The 18,409-nt window shown below is 47.2% G+C and overlaps 1 protein-coding gene across 5 annotated transcripts in view; it reads right to left on the reverse strand.

Annotated features, from left to right (window-relative positions):
* Window positions 1-1,050: 1,050 nt before the first annotated feature.
* CERS3 (ceramide synthase 3) overlaps window positions 1,051-18,409 on the reverse strand; it is a 300,147-nt gene continuing 282,788 nt past the window's right edge. For all 5 annotated transcript variants that reach the window (XM_063925672.1, XM_063925675.1, XM_063925674.1 and 2 more), the window contains one exon: window positions 1,051-2,733. In XM_063925672.1, the coding sequence (XP_063781742.1) occupies window positions 2,617-2,733 (117 nt within the window). In that variant the 3' untranslated portion in view covers window positions 1,051-2,616. The remainder of the gene's footprint in view (window positions 2,734-18,409) is intronic.

The raw sequence follows: 18,409 nt of genomic DNA on the forward strand, positions 1-18,409 counted from the left end.
CCCATGAAGTAAGTCACGTCGTGCCCTGGCTTGGTGGGTTTATAAGGTGTGCGATAGACTGTGTGCACATATATCATTCCTTGCTGTCATGGGTAAAACGGGAGATTTATCAGAGTTGCAAAAAGGGACAGCTTTCAGGCCAGTGTTTCTGAAACAGCGCAGCTTGTGAACCGTCCGTGTACTGCTGTGGTGAAGGTGTATCATGACTGGACAAATGGCACCATTGTGAATAACAGACATGCAAACTGCGGAGCACCACGTGCCATTGATGTGAGAGGTGAACATTGGCTACGAAGGTGCATGAGGGACGAACTTCATGCTACAGTGGAGCAGCTCACCATCAACATGTACCTGTGCCAACCTAACTGCAATTTATTGAGTCACTCCCAGCCCATGCTGCACACAGCGGTTACTCTGGCTATTAGCTGGTGGTCATAATAATGTGACTTGACAGTGTGTGTGTAAATTATATATACACAATCACACATACAGTATATATATATATATATATATATATATATATATATATATATATACACATACACATACACACACACACACACATATACATACATACATACATACACATATATAAACCGCTTTCACATCTCCAACGCCGGATCCCACCCAGGAATTGGAAACTGGTCCTTCCCAGGTGGAATCCGGCATTGGAGGCAGCTTGCTGGCTTCCCGACCCGAAAATTTGCTGGGTTGGTCGCCATCACGGCAAAGGTGGAGCCGGCACTGAGAGATGAGCTCATCTCCGCGCCGCCTCTCCCTATGCTGTGAATTGGTACCGGGTCGCATTGGCCCGGCAACCCATTCACACTGCGCCTGACCCGGGAATAACCCTTCTTATTACCTGGTTTGTATTACCAGGTCAGGCGACCCCAGAATTCGGACATGGCCCTTTCACATCGCACGCTGACCCGTGTCGACCCGGCAATATGCCGAGTCGATACTGGGTTATTTGTGCGATGTGAAAGGTGTAGTATTTTGAAGGGTCAAGGACTTAACGGTTTTTGAAAAACTCAAATACTGCAGCATAAAAAGTTTTCTCCCAGAAGGTTTTTTACTGTTGCAAAATAGAGAGATAATCCAAACGCCTGTTAAAGCAGATAAAACATAATGCTTTATCACGGTTTGTGGTTTTATTTACATGTGGACAAAATTACAAATATAAAATTAGTGTGTGTAAAGAATGTTTAGGACTAACATAAAAATTTCTTCTCCTGACCCGTCCACAGCAGACAACACTGACTTACAGAGTTTTTGGAGTATAACTTCATGCAGCTTAGTCTTCATAAAAAATAACTGGGACAAACCCCAATTTACAACTCTTAAGTACTGTAAAATCTGTTTTGTAGCCACATGATACCAGAGAGAATAACATAATGGAGCACTTAGCTTTCAGGTGTCACAAATACTGCAACACTTAGAAGTTGCACTTAGCTTCTGAAGAACCTGGTCCACACGTACATTAAGGCAGCACTTTAAAAAAAAAAAAACATCAGAAATTGGAGTTACCGTAAGAGGGAGGAACAGTCTCAGTTCTACATTTAGCAGAGGACGATATGTACTAGTAGCTCATTTAGTTAGAAACAAGCTACAATTAAAGAAACAAATATCTATGTGTAATATGTATACATTAAAGCTATCAGACTGTCCATCTCTCCCCAGGTGTGCATGGACCACACATGACTTTGGTTAAACTCCAAGTGTATACTGGCAAGTCTTACAAAAGTTGCATATCCTTTACAAGAGCAATGTCCAAGACAGTCTCTTGCTGTTTGTTGAAAGCAGGCACAGCAGTAATGTGTGTTAATGGCAAATGGAAACGCCAGCTCTTCCGTGGTCATCTCTGAAGCAGGCTGAGTGAGAGTTATCCAGCTGTCTCCTCCCACACCTCGTGTATGAGATCACAGCATGTGCACAGCTAATCTTGTGTGTATTTTACACAGTGCTCCTCTTGTGTTCCTGTATGTGGTATAAATAGAGCCAAGGATGAGGTGGGGTTACATTGTCATCAGAGCACTGGGACGTTAACCCTCTTCTGGTAGGAAGGTTCCTGCAGGGTAATGCTGGTTGAGGGTTTAGAGCAATTCGTGACTGTTCTCTTCCACTCTGGATAGGTTGACTGTATGTATCCAAAAAGAAAAGATGATGGATTTGGCAGTCGGCTCTACTGGAATACACAGTAAATTTGATTAACTTGTTAACATCCCCCACGCACATTGTTAATTAACCATTTGTACTTCCAGACGAGGCGGTGATACTTTGGTCTTCATACTCCACGCCTCTCTAGCAAAAAAAAAGGTGAACAGTTGCCTTTCAAGAAAGCAGAACAAGCAGGCTCTATTTTTGTTATGTTTGTATTTCTTTCTGTTTATTTTATGTTTATACTTGGAACTGAAAATAGACTGGACCTTATCTCAAATATAGTTGGTCCCAAGAGAAAGGACCATTCGCCTCCCAATCAATAGTACATCTCCAGCTGTAGTCCTCTGCCCCTGTCGAATATCTGGCTAGAAAACCAATGATGATAATTACTGTCTTGCGTAGCGCTCTCTGTATAAATCAGGGGTACAGTATGGCTGCTCATAGAGTGCTATTAAGCTAGCGGTCATGCTGGCCATTTACTATGCGTTTCTTGCCATCCCCATTAGTTATTCGCTGGTCCTCGTTTTCCTCACTGTCGTCTTCTTCATTGTCACTCCGATCATCACCAGACATCTGCACAGAGATAAGGACAGGTGTAGATCACACACTGCGGTCACATTTAATCTTAGATGGGCTATTAATTTACAGCTGTCATACACTAAAAGTAGTCAGTCACAAAGTTAACATTTCAGAAGCTTATAAGAACAATAGATAGCGGGAGACAGCATTGCAGTGACCGTACAGGATGCCTGTACTTGTCTGATAACTGAGAAACAGTCTGCAGGAGATTATATATATATATATCTATTCCACTGCCCTACAAATGTATTTTATCTAATACAGATATTAGAATGAAAAAAAGAACAGGAATGTCTACTAATATTGTACACATATTGATGTTACTATGCTAGCCATATATTCAAACTACAGATATGTTACGCTAAATATGAAGAGTTTGGAATATTGCGGTGGACGTTGGCAAGATAATGTGATGACTATCAGAGGGGCAGCCCATGGAAGTAAAGTGAGCTGATCAGATTCAGTGGAGAGAAATAAAAGAAGCTGCCTTGTGTCTGTTCTCTTATCCTCCCACAGAGGCCGGTTTCTAGCCTTAAGCTATATAGGAACTAGAGAGACAATAGCGAGGGATTCATCAGGTACAAGATGTCATCTGAGACTGATCCAGTACCTGAAGAGGGCTCATTTATACACACTCCCTAGAGATACATGGGTGTGGATTATTAGATCTACACTAAAAAAAGTCTAGTGTCAATAGCTCTACCACTAATGGTAGACATGCATTAAGTCGACAGGGTCAAAAGGTCAACACAAAAAGAAGGTAGACAATTTATTTTTGGGGGGTGTTTTGTCACTTTTCTGACACGAACAAGCCCCATTAGTGTACTGCATCCCAATTGTAGTCCACATGGATGGTAAAGTATGGGGGAAAAAAGGGTTTCTACCAAATGTATGTCTACCATTGTCATATCGACCTTTTAGATGTCTTTTGACCCTGTCGATCTAATGCATGTCTACCATTAGTGGTAGACCTATTGACTGTAGACCTTTCTTTTTCATCCACTAGGGGTCACTGGAGTACTCTTGGGATATGGACGGTTTCCGTAGGAACAAGGCACTGAATATTAAAATTTAGAACTCTCCTCCCCTCCATATCCCAGAGTACCTCAGTGTTTTTTCTGTGCTTCTCGTAGCAACAGGGCTTGTGTGGAGCTTCACCACACTACTTTGAATATTTTTCTTTTTAATCTTTTTTTTCTTCTACTTTTACATTTTTTGCTCACAGCACATCCCTTCCCAGTTTCTGTAAAAACTTGGGTCCGGGATAGTGCCGCTGCACGGAGCAGCGCATGGCATGTCGGTCCTCACAAAGAGCACCCTCACAGCCACACGCAGCTCATTCCCCGACTGCTGCTACAGCTGGACGGAGCTTACAGATAGAAGCCCGTCACAGCCTTCGCTTCTGTAGTCAGGTATGCTGGGGGTACGGGGGGCGGTCAGCGCACGCTGCCGCCCCGCTGTGTGGGGACACTGTTCACTGACGCCACTCTCACTGCGCCCGCACCCGCCTCTCCTGACAGGCCGCCCCGGCAACCGCTCCGAGCAGCGCCGCCTCCACCGCTGAGACCCGCCGGCCGCCGCGCTCACCCGCCGCTCGCCGCTCACACCCGCCGGCCGCCGCTGTAGGACCGCGCTCCATTACAGCGCTCCCCGGCTCCCTGCACCCTGATTGCGCTGGGAGTGAGATACCCACGCCCCGGTAATTCCCGCTCAGACAGCGGTACACGGGCCACGGGGGAGGGAGCAGAAGGGGGGGGGGGGATATGACATTAGTGGAGGGCTGCATAAGGGGGGGTGACATTGATGATATAGGCTGTTAAGCCTATATTACAGGGTTGGCTGCACTTGTTACATATACCCTGCACTGTGAGGCATGGTGGCCATTTTAATCTTGCTTCCTGTCTTCCAGTTTGTGATTCCAGAACGTTCCTGTACTACATCTCTACTCCACCGGAGGTGCAGGGGTGTTGGTGGGAATTTGGGATCAGTTTCATATAGTACTGGCCACGTGCACTACACTTTGCCAGATATAGATATATATAGATATATATATATATATATATATATATATATATATATATATAGATAGATAGATAGATAGATATATATATAGATATAGATATATATATATATAGATATATATAGATATATATATATATATATATATACAGATATATATATATATACAGATATATATATATATATATATATATGACACCTTAGTACTATTTACTGAGTCGTGCAGGTTGTCTGTCTTTGTATGTTGTATTGTCTGTCTGCATAATGAGTAAGGCACTGGCAAAACCAAAAAAGCACTGCCATGTCTGTCAGAGTGTGTTACCGGATGGATCTACCACATGTACAGTATGTTTTGTGGATTCCGCTACGGATACAATCTCTGCTCCGGTTTCATCCCCGGACCCTCCATGGGCTATGCTAGCAGATGTCATGGCTGGATTGCAATCAGAATTGGCCGCCGTTCGACAGGAGCGGGAAGCGGCAAGATCCGAGTCTAGGGTGAGACCGCTAGGACTACCGGAGGGGTCTCAGCCTTGCCAACAGTCTAAGTCCATTTTGGGTAGTAGGGATAAATTTACTTTGTCTTATGATTTACCAGTTTCTGCTATGTTACAGTTGGATGATTCTATGCCAGACCTCACTGCGCAAGATGACGGTGAGGAGGGCGAAGTAGACCAGCAGTCCGATAGTGAAGATTTTGACAGCCCAGGCATTGATAATCTCATCAGAGCGGTGCGTCAGTCTCTGAGGTTTACAGAATCTGAGGAGCCTCTGACAAATTATGAAGTCGTCTTTGCTAAACGACAGAGGACTCCGATGTGTTTTCCGGTTTCGGAATCTCTTAATAAGATGTTACTGGAAACACGAAAGAATCCGGAGAAACGGTTTTCTATACCTCGCAGATTTAAGTCTAGTTACCCGTTTTCGGAGTCTGTGACAACCAACGGCTACTACGCTTAAAGACCCTTCAGACCGTAAAATTGAAGCTATGCTAAAATCCATGTATATAGCAGCAGGAGTGTTGCTTAGACCTGGGTTGGTTGGCATTTGGGTAACTAAGGCGCTCATGGTATGGATAACAGAACTCAAGTCTGCCCTACATGATTATCACCTTATACTTCTCGCTGATCAAATCTGGGAAGCTGCTGATTATCTATGTACAGCTTCTACTGACGTCTGTCAGCTCACTTCTCGCCTTTCATCGTCGCTAGTTGCAGCATGACGAGCACTCTGGCTGCGCTCTTGGCAAGCGGAGGTCAAAAGAGGTATAGAGGCGTTACCTTACGGTGGCGAGAAGTTGTTTGGTCCTGAATTGCACAAATGGATTGCTGAGGCCACGGTTGGTAAGTCTGTTTTCTTACCATTGCCTCCAACGGCGCCTTGGCGGAAATACTCGGGCCCGGCGTTCAAATCCTTTCAGCCTCAGCCCTTTCGAGGCCGTGGTAGGGGACCAGCCACGGCCGGTAGACGAGGTCGAGGGCGTGGTTTCCAACAAACCAACGCCAGTCGTCAAGACGCTAAGGTCACCGACAAGCCAGTGGCATGACGGACTCCCAGCCCATCTTGGATCTCCAGTTGTGGGAGCACGACTTCAGACGTTCCATTTGGCGTGGTTCCAGACGTCCACAGATGGGTAGATCCGCAATTTAGTGCTAAAAGGTTACAAAATAGAGTTACTGTCTCCCACCACTGCGGTTTTTCAAGAAAGGACTGCCTGTGTCGGACGACAAACGGGCGGTTCTGCAACTTGCCATTCAGTCTCTGCTGGAGTCGGCAGTTTTGATTCCGGTCCCTGTACACCAACAGGGGTAGGGTAATTATTCCAGTCTGTTTGTGGTACCAAAGCCGGATGGCTCGGTCAGGCCAATATTGAACTTAAAGGGCCTCAATCAGTACGTCACTTACTACAGATTCAACATGGAATCTCTGCGGTCGGTAATTGCAGGTTTAGAGCCACAGGAATTCATGATTGCGCTGGATCTCAAAGATGCGTATTTACACATTCCGATTTGGCCACCTCATCAGAGGTTCTTGCGGTTTGCAATCCGGCAGAACCATTACCAGTTTCAGGCTCTACCGTTTGGCCTCTTGTCAGCGCCTCGGGTATTCACCAAAGTGATGTCTGTGATGATAGCTCATCTCAGATCCCTGGGAGTGATAATAGTTCCGTACTTGGACGATCTGCTCATCAAAGCTCAGTCTCAACAGATGCTCCTCCAACATGCGTTGCTAACGTACGATGTCCTAGTTCAGCACGGTTGGATTGTCAACTTCAAGAAATCACATCTGATTCCGTCTCAACGACTGCAATTCCTAGGTATGATTCTCGATACGGTAAATCAAAGAATTTACCTACCAGAACAGAAAGTACAGATCATTCGTCATCTGGTTCGATTGGTGCTCAAGCCACGCACAGTCTCGGTACATTTGTGCTTTCGCCTCTTAGGCACAATGGTGGCGGCTTTCGAAGCGCTTCAGTTCGGGAGACTTCACTCAAGTCCTTTTCGACTGGATGTGCTCGCACAGTGGTCGGCCTCGCATCTGCAGATTCACCACAGAGTGAGGTTGTCACCACGAGCCAGGGAATCTCTACTCTGGTGGCTCAATGTACACAATCTGACCGCAGGGAAACGGTCCGGCGCCTGGAATTGGATAATTCTAACGACGGACGCGAGTCTCAGAGGTTGGGGAGCTGTAGTTCAAAATTGTCAGCTCCAGGGTCTCTGGGCGGCTCACGAAAGATTGCTGTCTATAAATGTCCTGGAACTCCGGGCAATTTACAATGCGCTACGACAAGCAGTGCACATTTTTCGGTCTCAGCCTGTCCAGGTGCAGTCGGACAATGCGACGGAGGTCGCATACATCAACAAACAAGGAGGAACGAGAAGCCGCATGGCAATGCGAGACGTAGCTCGAATTCTCAATTGGGCAGAGCGTCACCAAGTGATGTTGTCGGCAGTGTTCATTCCGGGAGTGGACAACTGGGAGGCGGATTATCTCAGCCGTTGGGATTTTCATCCAGGAGAATGGGCATTACATCCAGAAGTGTTTCACATGTTGGCCTAGAGGTGGGGTTGCCCTCAAGTGGACCTGATGGCATCTCGCCACAATCACCAAACGCCCCAGTATGTGTCCAGAACGCAAGATCCAAAGGCAGTGGCGGTGGATGCTCTCACCATCGCGTGGCCGTACAGCCTCGTGTACCTGTTTCCACCGTTTCCGCTGCTCCCTCTGTTGCTAAAACGGATCAAAAGAGAATCCGTCACAGTCATACTAGTGGCGCCTCATTGGCCTCGGAGAGCTTGGTTCTCGGATCTCCGAGGACTACTCGCAGACGAGCCTTGGCCGCTCCCACTTCATCCTGACCTGTTACTACAGGGTCCGTTCCTTTACCCCGATTTAGCGCGGCTGCGTTTGACGGGGTGGCTGTTGAGACCGCCCTCTTAAGGAGAGAGGGCATTCCAGAATCGGTTATACCAACCATGTTACGTGCTAGGAAGCCAGTTACGGCAGCTCATTATTACAGAATTTAGCGTGCCTATATAGGTTGGTGTGAGGATCGGAAGTTTCCGACATCATCTTTCAAGTTATCCCGTCTTTTGTTATTTCTACAGACGGGGTTAGATGGAGGACTGCGTTTATCTACACTAAAGGTGCAGGTATCTGCTTTGTCAATTTACTTTCAAAGACGATTGGCTCTATTGCCGTCTGTACACACTTTTCTGCAAGGTGTCCTCAGAGTACAGCCTCCATTCATTCCACCTACAGCGCCATGGGACTTGAATCAGGTTTTAGATTTCTTACAGGCGTCATATTTTGAACCCTTACACCAAGTGGATATTAAGTTTCTCACTTGGAAAACAATTTTCCTACTAGCCTTGGCTTCGGCAAGGCGTGTTTCCGATTTGGGTGCCTTGTCATGCAAGCCACCGTATTTGGTGTTTCATGATGACAGAGCGGAACTTCGGACGAATCCCGCTTTCCTACCAAAGGTAGTGTCATCCTTTCACATCAATCAACCAATAGTAGTTCCTGTGTTGACAGGAAATTCTGGAACCTTGGATGTGGTACGCGCATTACGCGTTTATGTGTCCCGAACGTCTACTGTTCGTAAGACGGATACGTTGTTTGTTCTGTATGATGCTGCCAAGATGGGTTGGCCAGCTTCTAAGCAGACCTTATCCAGATGGATTAAACTGACCATACGTCAGGCTTACCTTCATGCTAGGTTACAGCCGCCTACATCAGTAACAGCTCATTCCACACGTTCTGTGGGAACTTCATGGGAAGCTGGTCGTGGGGCTTCTACGACGCAGCTTTGTCGTGCGGCTACCTGGTCATCAGTGCACACGTTTGTGCGCTTTTACAAGTTTGATAAGTTTGCGGCATCAGCATCTAGCTTTGGCCGCCTAGTGTTACAGGTGCAAACTGCTCTCCCGCCCACGGGGGAAGCTTTGGTACGTCCCAAGAGTACTCCAGTGACCCCTAGTGGATGAAAAAGAAAATAGGATTTTGGTACTTACCAGGTAAATCCTTTTCTTTGAATCCATAGGGGGCACTGGACGCCCACCCAGAGCAGTTTTACCTAGTTTGCGGTAAGTTCAGGGAATCGTATGGTAACACATTCTCACCGACTGGTTCAAGTTTCAAGTTCTATCGGTTATTGTGCCAACTGTTTAGTTGTCAGTCACGTTATGTGTCAACTTTATTGTTGTCCGTTCTGTTATATGTAATTCTCCATTGTCTACCTCTCTATCGCTCCTGTTCGGCTCAGTAAAAAACACTGAGGTACTCTGGGATATGGAGGGGAGGAGAGTTCTAAATTTTAATATTCAGTGCCTTGTTCCTACGGAAACCGTCCATATCCCAAGAGTACTCCAGTGCCCCCTATGAATTCAAAGAAAAGGATTTACCTGGTAAGTACCAAAATCCTATTTTTTTAGGGTAGATCTATAGTCCAGGTACCGAGATAAATGATAACACTCATAATTACGATTTATGATCTTTGGTAAGTATAATGCATGTATATTTGTAGACATGGCCAGGTTACATACAGTAGCCAAGCAAACACTAGCCGTATGAGAAAAGCTGCTACACAGACAGAAACTGAACTCAGTGTGAGGGTCACTTACTTCAGTAATCTGACAGTCCAGACCTAAATGTGATTTAATCGAAGTCCTACATTTCTGAAGCGATACAGATAATTTGCCGGCTGTCGGAATCCTGGCAGTCAAGATACAGACGCCGGAATTCCGGCGCACCAGGGCTATTCACACTCGTACGTGTCCTGACACACAGAGTGGGAATAGCCCTGGTGCGCCGGCATTCCGTCTCTCGGGACATCTGTAACCTGACCGCCAGGATCCAGACAGCCAAAAATTATCTGCATCCCTTCAGAACTGTAGGTCTTCGATTAATTCCCGATTAGGTCTGGACTGTCAGACTGTATCCTATGTGTACCCTATGACCCACAGAGTGGGAAAAGATCCTGTGGCGAGTGCAGCAAGCCTGCAAGGGGACTCTTAGCGCTTGCCACGCTGCCGGCATTCTGGTGGGCGGGATATTGACAGCTGGCATCCCATCCGCCGGTAAATCATATGTAATCTGTTCTGAATACATACTATGTAGACTCGAAGAAAGCTGCAGCCTTAATAGTGAAGATTTAGGGGTAAATGTAATAAGCCTGCGAGATGCAAATATTGCTACATTCCACTAATCCTTCCCCAATAAAAGCCTTTCCTGAGGCAGCAGCCTTACTTCCTCTGGGTATTGAAGCAGAGTCCTCCTCTCTCTCTGCCTCATCATCATACTCTACAAATGCTGCCGCAGTCCCTTAGACCCACACTGTACCAGTAACAACTTAGTCCATCACCAGAGAAATCTGTAATGGTTGCTTGTAACTTTTATATAAATCAAAAGGATTTTAGGTTCATTGGTCCTTTATGTATATTGTTAAAGGGCCTCTCGGCCTTAACTTCAGATTGGTCCAAGAAAGTAAAAGGGGGCTTATGCAATAGCCTGCAAGCTATGCAGGAATTCTGGTGAGCCTGCCAATATTTTTAAAGTGAGAGTCATTTACAAGGCAAAACCATTTTAGTTTTGCCTTGTAAATGATTGCCGCTTTAAAAATATGGGCAGACTTGCCGTAATTCCTGCACAGCTTGCAGCTCGCAGGCTATTACATAAGCGCCAAGATCTTATAAACAGGCACATAAGCCACTGTTATGTAATCAGACAATTCATAATATGTATTGGTCCTGGACCACCAACCCAGGGTGCCACGGCACAGAGTTTGGGAATCACTGGGCTAAGGAGTGGTTTACGCTGACTGCAGTAGCTCCACCCCCTCCTATCACCCATGGTGCCTGCAGGGCTGTGCAGGACCCCTCCTTCTCCAACCCACAGCTGTAATTAATACCCCTTTTACACTGACAATTTTATCCCGAGATTTTGCACGTGAACGCGCATCATCCCGGGATTTTTGTCAGTGTAAATGGGTACACTTTCAATTTCCCGGTACGAGCATCCCGGGATTTCATCCCAGGTCTCGACCTGGGTTGAATCCGGGACCATCCCGGGAAGCTGTGCAGTATAAACGAGTATACCGGGTCAAGGCGACCCGGCACCCATTCTCTGCATAGGAGGAGGCAGTGCTTGGAGAAGATTATCTCGAAGCACAGCCTCCGGAAGAGTCAGCGGTGGCGTCACCGATCCGGCAATATGCCGGGTCGGGCCGCTAATGTAAAAGGGTCATTCCCGGGAATGTGTCCTGGGAAATATCCCGAGAATGACCAAAGCCTGCGAGTGTAAAAGGGGTATTAGTAGTTCAGTGGTTCCTCCTAAAAAAGAGGAGCCTAGTGTACATGATCCCCCATTAATCCAGCTCTGCAGTCTTCTATACTGTAGGTCCTATATAGGCCACTAGGTGACATGCATGTTGTGATTGCATCATCTAATAGATTCACAAGGATAATTACTAATATGAAGTAGAGGTATTCATTTTCTTTTTCGCATAGATCTTTCTGCAGAAAGAAGATGCAGTGATATCACTGAAGATCACATTAGTATGTTCCACAACATTACAGCAAGTCAAACTACCATCCAAAAAAAGTAGGACAGTGTCTTTGAATACGTTCAACCTGTTACTATCCCTCATATTCAGATTGTGTTCAGTACCAACTATTCACACTCACGCTATCACACACTGGGTACATACATTGATGGGTGCAACCACATTTCCTGTCTCACCACCAGAGTGTTTGAACAGACATTACCTTTACAACCTAACCATTATTTTCAGACAGGTACAGCAACAAGCAAACACACAGGACTGAGGCATATTTACAACAGTTTACAATCTGCACTGTAACACTTAGGACAATGTATACAATAAAATAAGATTTTACACTTACCGGTAAATCTATTTCTCGTAGTCCGTAGAGGATGCTGGGACTCTGTAAGGACCATGGGGATTAGACGGGCTCCGCAGGAGACATGGGCACTTTAAGAAAGACTTTAGACTCTGGGTGTGCACTGGCTCCTCCCTCTATGCCCCTCCTCCAGACCTCAGTTAGAGAAACTGTGCCCAGAGGAGATGGACAGTACGAGGAAAGGATTCTTGTTAATCCAAGGGCAAGATTCATACCAGCCACGCCAATCACACCGTATAACTTGTGATAAACTACCCAGTTAACAGTATGAACAAACAACATAGTCTCGGTCCAAACCGATGAACTATAATATAACCCTTATGTAAGCAATAACTATATACAAGTCTTGCAGAAGAAGTCCGCACTTGGGACGGGCGCCCAGCATCCTCTACGGGTTACGAGGAATAGGTTTACCGGTAAGTGTAAAATCTTATTTTCTCTAACGTCCTAGAGGATGCTGGGACTCCGTAAGGACCATGGGGATTATACCAAAGCTTCCAAACGGGCGGGAGAGTGTGGATGACTCTGCAGCACCGATTGAGCAAACAGGAGGTCCTCCTCAGCCAGGGTATTAAACTTATAGAACTTTTCAAAAGTGTTGGACCCCGACCAAGTAGCAGCTTGGCACAGCTGTAGTGCCAAGACCCCTCGGGCAGCCGCCCAAGACGAGCCCACCTTCCTAGTGGAATGGGCCTTAACCGATTTCGGTAACGGCAATCCTGCCGTAGAATGCGCCTGCTGAATCGTGTTACAGATCCAGCGAGCAATAGTCTGCTTTGAAGCAGGGCCGCCAACCTTGTTGGCTGCATACAGGACAAACAGTGCTTCTGTTTTTCTGATCCTAGCCGTTCTGGCCACGTAAATTTTCAAAGCCCTGACCACATCAAGGGACTCGGAATCCTCCAAGTCACGTGTAGCCACAGGCACGACAATAGGTTGGTTCATATGAAAGGATGAGACCACCTTAGGTAGGAATTGAGGACGGGTCTGCAACTCCGCTCTATCCATATGGAAAACCAGATAGGGGCATTTATGTGATAAAGCCGCCAATTCCGAAACTCGCCTAGCCGAAGCCAAGGCTAACAACATGACCACCTTCCAAGTGAGATATTTCAACTCCACTGTTTTAAGTGGTTCAAACCAATGTGACTTAAGGAAACTTAACACCACGTTAAGGTCCCAAGGCGCCACCGGAGGTACAAAAGGAGGCTGAATATGCAGTACTCCCTTCACAAAAGTCTGTACTTCAGGTAAAGAGGCCAATTCCTTTTGAAAGAAAATGGATAAGGCCGAAATCTGAACTTTAATGGAGCCTAATTTTAGGCCCAAATTCACTCCAGTTTGTAGGAAGTGAAGAAAACGGCCTCGATGGAATTCTTCCGTAGGAGCATTCCTGGCCTCACACCAAGAAACATATTTTCGCCATATTCGGTGATCATGTTTAGACGTCACATCCTTCCTAGCCTTTATTAGCGTAGGAATGACCTCATCCGGAATACCTTTTTCCGCTAGGATCCGGCGTTCAACCGCCATGCCGTCAAACGCAGCCGCGGTAAGTCTTGAAACAGACAGGGACCTTGTTGTAACAGGTCCTGCCTTAGAGGAAGAGGCCACGGATCTTCTGTGAGCATTTCTTGCAGATCTGGATACCAGGTCCTTCGTGGCCAATCTGGAACAATGAGAATTGTTCTCACTCCTCTTTTTCTTATTATCCTCAACACCTTGGGTATGAGAGGAAGAGGAGGAAACACATATACCGACCAGAACACCCACGGTGTCACTAGGGCGTCCACAGCTACCGCCTGAGGGTCTCTTGACCTGGCGCAATACCTTTGTAGCTTTTTGTTGAGACGGGATGCCATCATGTCTATTTGGGGTAGTCCCCACCGACTTGCAATGTGCGCGAATCCTTCCTGATGAAGTCCCCACTCTCCCGGATGCAGATCGTGTCTGCTGAGGAAGTCTGCTTCCTAGTTGTCCACTCCCGGAATGAGTGCTTACATGATTCTCCGCCCAGCGAAGAATTCTGGTGGCTTCCGCCATTGCCACTCTGCTCCTTGTGCCGCCTTGGCGGTTTACATGAGCTATTGCGGTGATGTTGTCTGACTGGATCAGAACTGGTCGATTGCGAAGTAAGATCTCCGCTTGACACAGGGCGTTGTATATGGCCCTTAGTTCCAGGATGTTGATATGAAGACAAGTCTCTTGACTTGACCAAAGTCCTTGGAAATTTCTTCCCTGTGCGACTGCTCCCCAACCTCGGAGGATCGCGTCCGTGGTCACCAGGATCCAGTCCTGAATGCCGAACCTGCGGCCTTCCAGGAGGTGAGCACTGGGCAGCCACCACAGGAGAGATATCCTGGCTCTGGGAGACAGGGTGATCCTTTGATGCATTTGTAAATGAGACCCGGACCATTTGTCCAGTAGGTCCCATTGAAAAGTCCTCGCATGGAACCTGCCGAAGGGGATGGCCTCGTATGATGCCACCATCTTCCCCAGGACACGGGTGCAGTGAAGCACTGAAACCTTTTTTTTGCTTTAATAGGTTCCTGACCAGAGCTATGAGCTCCTGAGCCTTTTCCATCGGAAGAAAAACCTTTTTCTGTTCTGTGTCCAGAATCAGGCCCAAAAAGGTCAGACGCGTTGTAGGAACCAGCTGGGACTTCGGAATATTGAGAATCCATCCGTGCTGTTGCAACGTCCTCACTGACAGTGACACGCTGTCCAGTAACTTCTCTCGAGATATCGCCTTTATGAGGAGATCGTCCAAGTATGGGATAATTGTGACACCCTGCTTGCGCAGGAGCACCATCATTTCCGCCATTACCTTGGTGAAAATTCTCGGGGCCGTGGAAAGCCCAAATGGCAACGTCTGAAATTGGTAATGACAGTCCTGTACCGCAAATCTCAGGAACGCCTGGTGAGGAAGAAAAATCGGAACATGAAGGTAAGCATCCTTTATGTCCGGGGAAACCATCCAATCCCCCCCCCTCCAGGCTGGCGATGACCGCTCTGAGCGATTCCATCTTAAACTTGAACTTTTTCAAGTACAGGTTCAGGGATTTCAGATTCAAAATGGGTCTGACCGAACCGTCCGGTTTCGGAACCACAAACAGGGTTGAGTAATACCCCTTTCCTTGCTGGAGAAGAGGAACCTTGACTATCACCTGTTGCAGGTACAATTTTTGAATTGCAGTTAACACTAACTCCCTTTCTGACGGAGAAGCTGGCAGAGCCGATTTGAAAAACCGTCGAGGAGGCATCTCTTCGAATTCCAGCCTGTATCCCTGAGAAACAATCTCTATTGCCCAGGGATCCACCTGTGAGTGAACCCAGACTTGGCTGAAAAGTCGAAGACGTGCCCCCACTTGAGCTGACTCCCCCAGGGAAGCCCCAGCATCATGCGGTGGATTTTGAAGACGTAGGGGAGGACTTCTGCTCCTGGGAACTAGCTGTGTGCAGCTTTTTTCCCTTGCCTCTACCTCTGACAAGAAATGACGATCCCTGTACCTTCTTGCTTTTATTTGAACGAAAGGACTGCATTTGATAATGAGGTGCCTTCTTAGTATGTTGCGGGGGAACATAAGGTAAGAAATTCGATTTACCGGCCGTAGCAGTAGAGACAAGGTCCGAGAGGCCTTCTCCAAACAACTCCTCCCCCTTGTAAGGCAACGACTCCATATGCCGCTTTGAGTCGGCATCCCCCGTCCACTGTCGGGTCCACAAGAGTCGCCTAGCAGACATAGACATAGCATTTATTCTGGAGCTTAGTAAACAAAGGTCTCTGAGCATCCCGCATATATAAAGCTGCATCTTTGATATGCTCTAGGGCATGGGTCTTCAACCTGTGGCCCTCCAGCTGCTGTGAAACTACACATCCCATAATGCCCTGCCACAGTTTTGCTATTAAGGTATGCTAAAACTGAGGCAGGGCATGCTGGGATGTGTAGTTCCGCAGCAGCTGGAGGGCCGCAGGTTGAAGACCCATGCTCTAGGGTCATTAGAATGGTATCCTTCTCTAGGGTGTCAATCTCCGTAGATAAGGAATCTGTCCATGCTGCGACAGCACTACAAACCCAGGCCGATGCCATAGCCGGCCTAACAATAGTACCGGAATGTGTGTAAATGTACTTCATGGTAACCTCCTGCTTACGATCAGCAGGATCCTTGAGGGTAGCTGTATCCTGGGAAGGCAGTGCCACCTTCTTGGACAAGCGTGTCAGCGCCTTGTCTACTTTAGGCGAAGATTCCCATCGTATCCTGTCCTTTTGTGGAAAGGGATACGCCATAAGAATCCTTTTGGGAACTTGTAGTCTCCTATCTGGAGATTCCCAAGCCTTTTCGCACAATTCGCTTAGCTCAAATGAGGACGGAAAAGCGACCTCGGGCTTTTTCCCTTTATACATGTGTACCCTCGTGTCAGGGACAGGGGGTTCTTCAGTGATATGCAAAACCTCTTTAATGGCAATAATCATGTAACGAATACCTTTTGCCACCTTTGGCTGTAATTTTGCATCCTCATAGTCGACACTAGAATCTGAGTCCGTGTCGGTATCTGTGTCAGTAATCTGGGAGATTTTTTGCGTTTTTGAGACCCAGAAGGTCCCGGTGCCACTGGGGCAGGCATGGTCTGACTACCTGACTGCTCCCTAGCCTCAGCCTTGTCTAACCTCTTATGCAATAAATTTACATTTGCATTCAAGACATTCCACATATCCACCCAGTCCGGTGTCGGCGTTGCCAACGGCGACCTGACAATCATGCACTCCCCCTCCTCCTTAGGTGAGCCTTCATCGTCAAACATGTCGACACACGCATACCGACACACTCCACACACACAGGGAATCTCTTTTCTGAAGACAGGTTCCCCCCTAGGCCCTTTGGAGAGACAGAGAGAGAGTATGCCAGCACACACCCCAGCGCTATATGACCCAGGAAAAAACACAGTATGTTTACCCAGTAACGCTGCTGTAATGTATAATCGCCGAATATGTGCCCCCCCCCCCTCTACTTTAAAACCCTCTTTCACCGTGTGTCAAGCAGGGGAGAGTCCAGGTAGCTTCCTCTCAGCGGTGCTGTGGAGAGAAAATGGCGCTGGTGAGTGCTGAGGGAGAAGCCCCGCCCCCTCAGCGGCGGGCTTCTGTCCCGCTCAAACTTAATAAAATATGGCGGGTGCTCTTTTATATACATGTACAGTGCCCACCTGTACATGTATATAGTCATTTGCCATAGGAGAGGTATTCTATTGCTGCCCAGGGCGCCCCCCTGCGCCCTGCACCCTTACAGTGACCGGAGTGTGTGAGGTGTATGGGAGCAATGACGCACAGCTGCAGTGCTGTGCGTTACCTCAGTGAAGCACCCGAAGGCTTCTGCCGCCTCAGTAGTCTTCTTTCTTCGTTTCTTCCGGCTCTGTGAGGAGAACGGCAGCGCGGCTCTGGGATGAACGCCCAGGACGAACCTGTGTTCCACTCCCTCTGGAGCCAATGGTGTCCAGTAGCCGAGAAGCAGAGCCTATCATTTAAGTAGGTCTGCTCCTCTCTCCTCAGTCCCTCGATGCAGGGAGTCTGTTGCCAGCAGAGCTCCCTGAAAATAAGAAAAAAACCTAACAAAATGCTTTCTTAGCAGGAAACTCAGGAGAGCTCCCTGCATCTTCCTCTGGGCACAGTCTAAAACTGAGGTCTGGAGGAGGGGCATAGAGGGAGGAGCCAGTGCACACCCAGAGTCCAAAGCTTTCTTAAAGTGCCCATGTCTCCTGCGGAGCCAGTCTATTCCCCATGGTCCTTACGGAGTCCCAGCATCCTCTAGGACGTTAGAGAAAATCAAATACCGATATAAAATGATGCCTTCATGCAGGTGCATACATGTTGGACTTAAAATGCATGGCATGGACTCCCACCAGTTCTCCTTTATATTTTTTTTTAAATTCAATAATTTTTATTAAGTTTTTCAATTATGCATAAACAAAAAAAAATTAGACATGAGAAATCAAACAATAAACAGATAGTACATGAGCTTTGTGTGTGGATTCAGCCACCTACCCCAAATATCATAATAATAAGATTTTACTTACCGATAAATCTATTTCTCGGAGTCCGTAGTGGATGCTGGGGTTCCTGAAAGGACCATGGGGAATAGGGGCTCCGCAGGAGACAGGGCACAAAAAGTAAAGCTTTTCCAGATCAGGTGGTGTGCACTGGCTCCTCCCCCTATGACCCTCCTCC

This window comes from Pseudophryne corroboree, chromosome 6 (genome assembly GCF_028390025.1).
Source record: "Pseudophryne corroboree isolate aPseCor3 chromosome 6, aPseCor3.hap2, whole genome shotgun sequence".
In the NCBI taxonomy this organism is placed as follows: Eukaryota; Metazoa; Chordata; class Amphibia; order Anura; family Myobatrachidae; genus Pseudophryne; species Pseudophryne corroboree.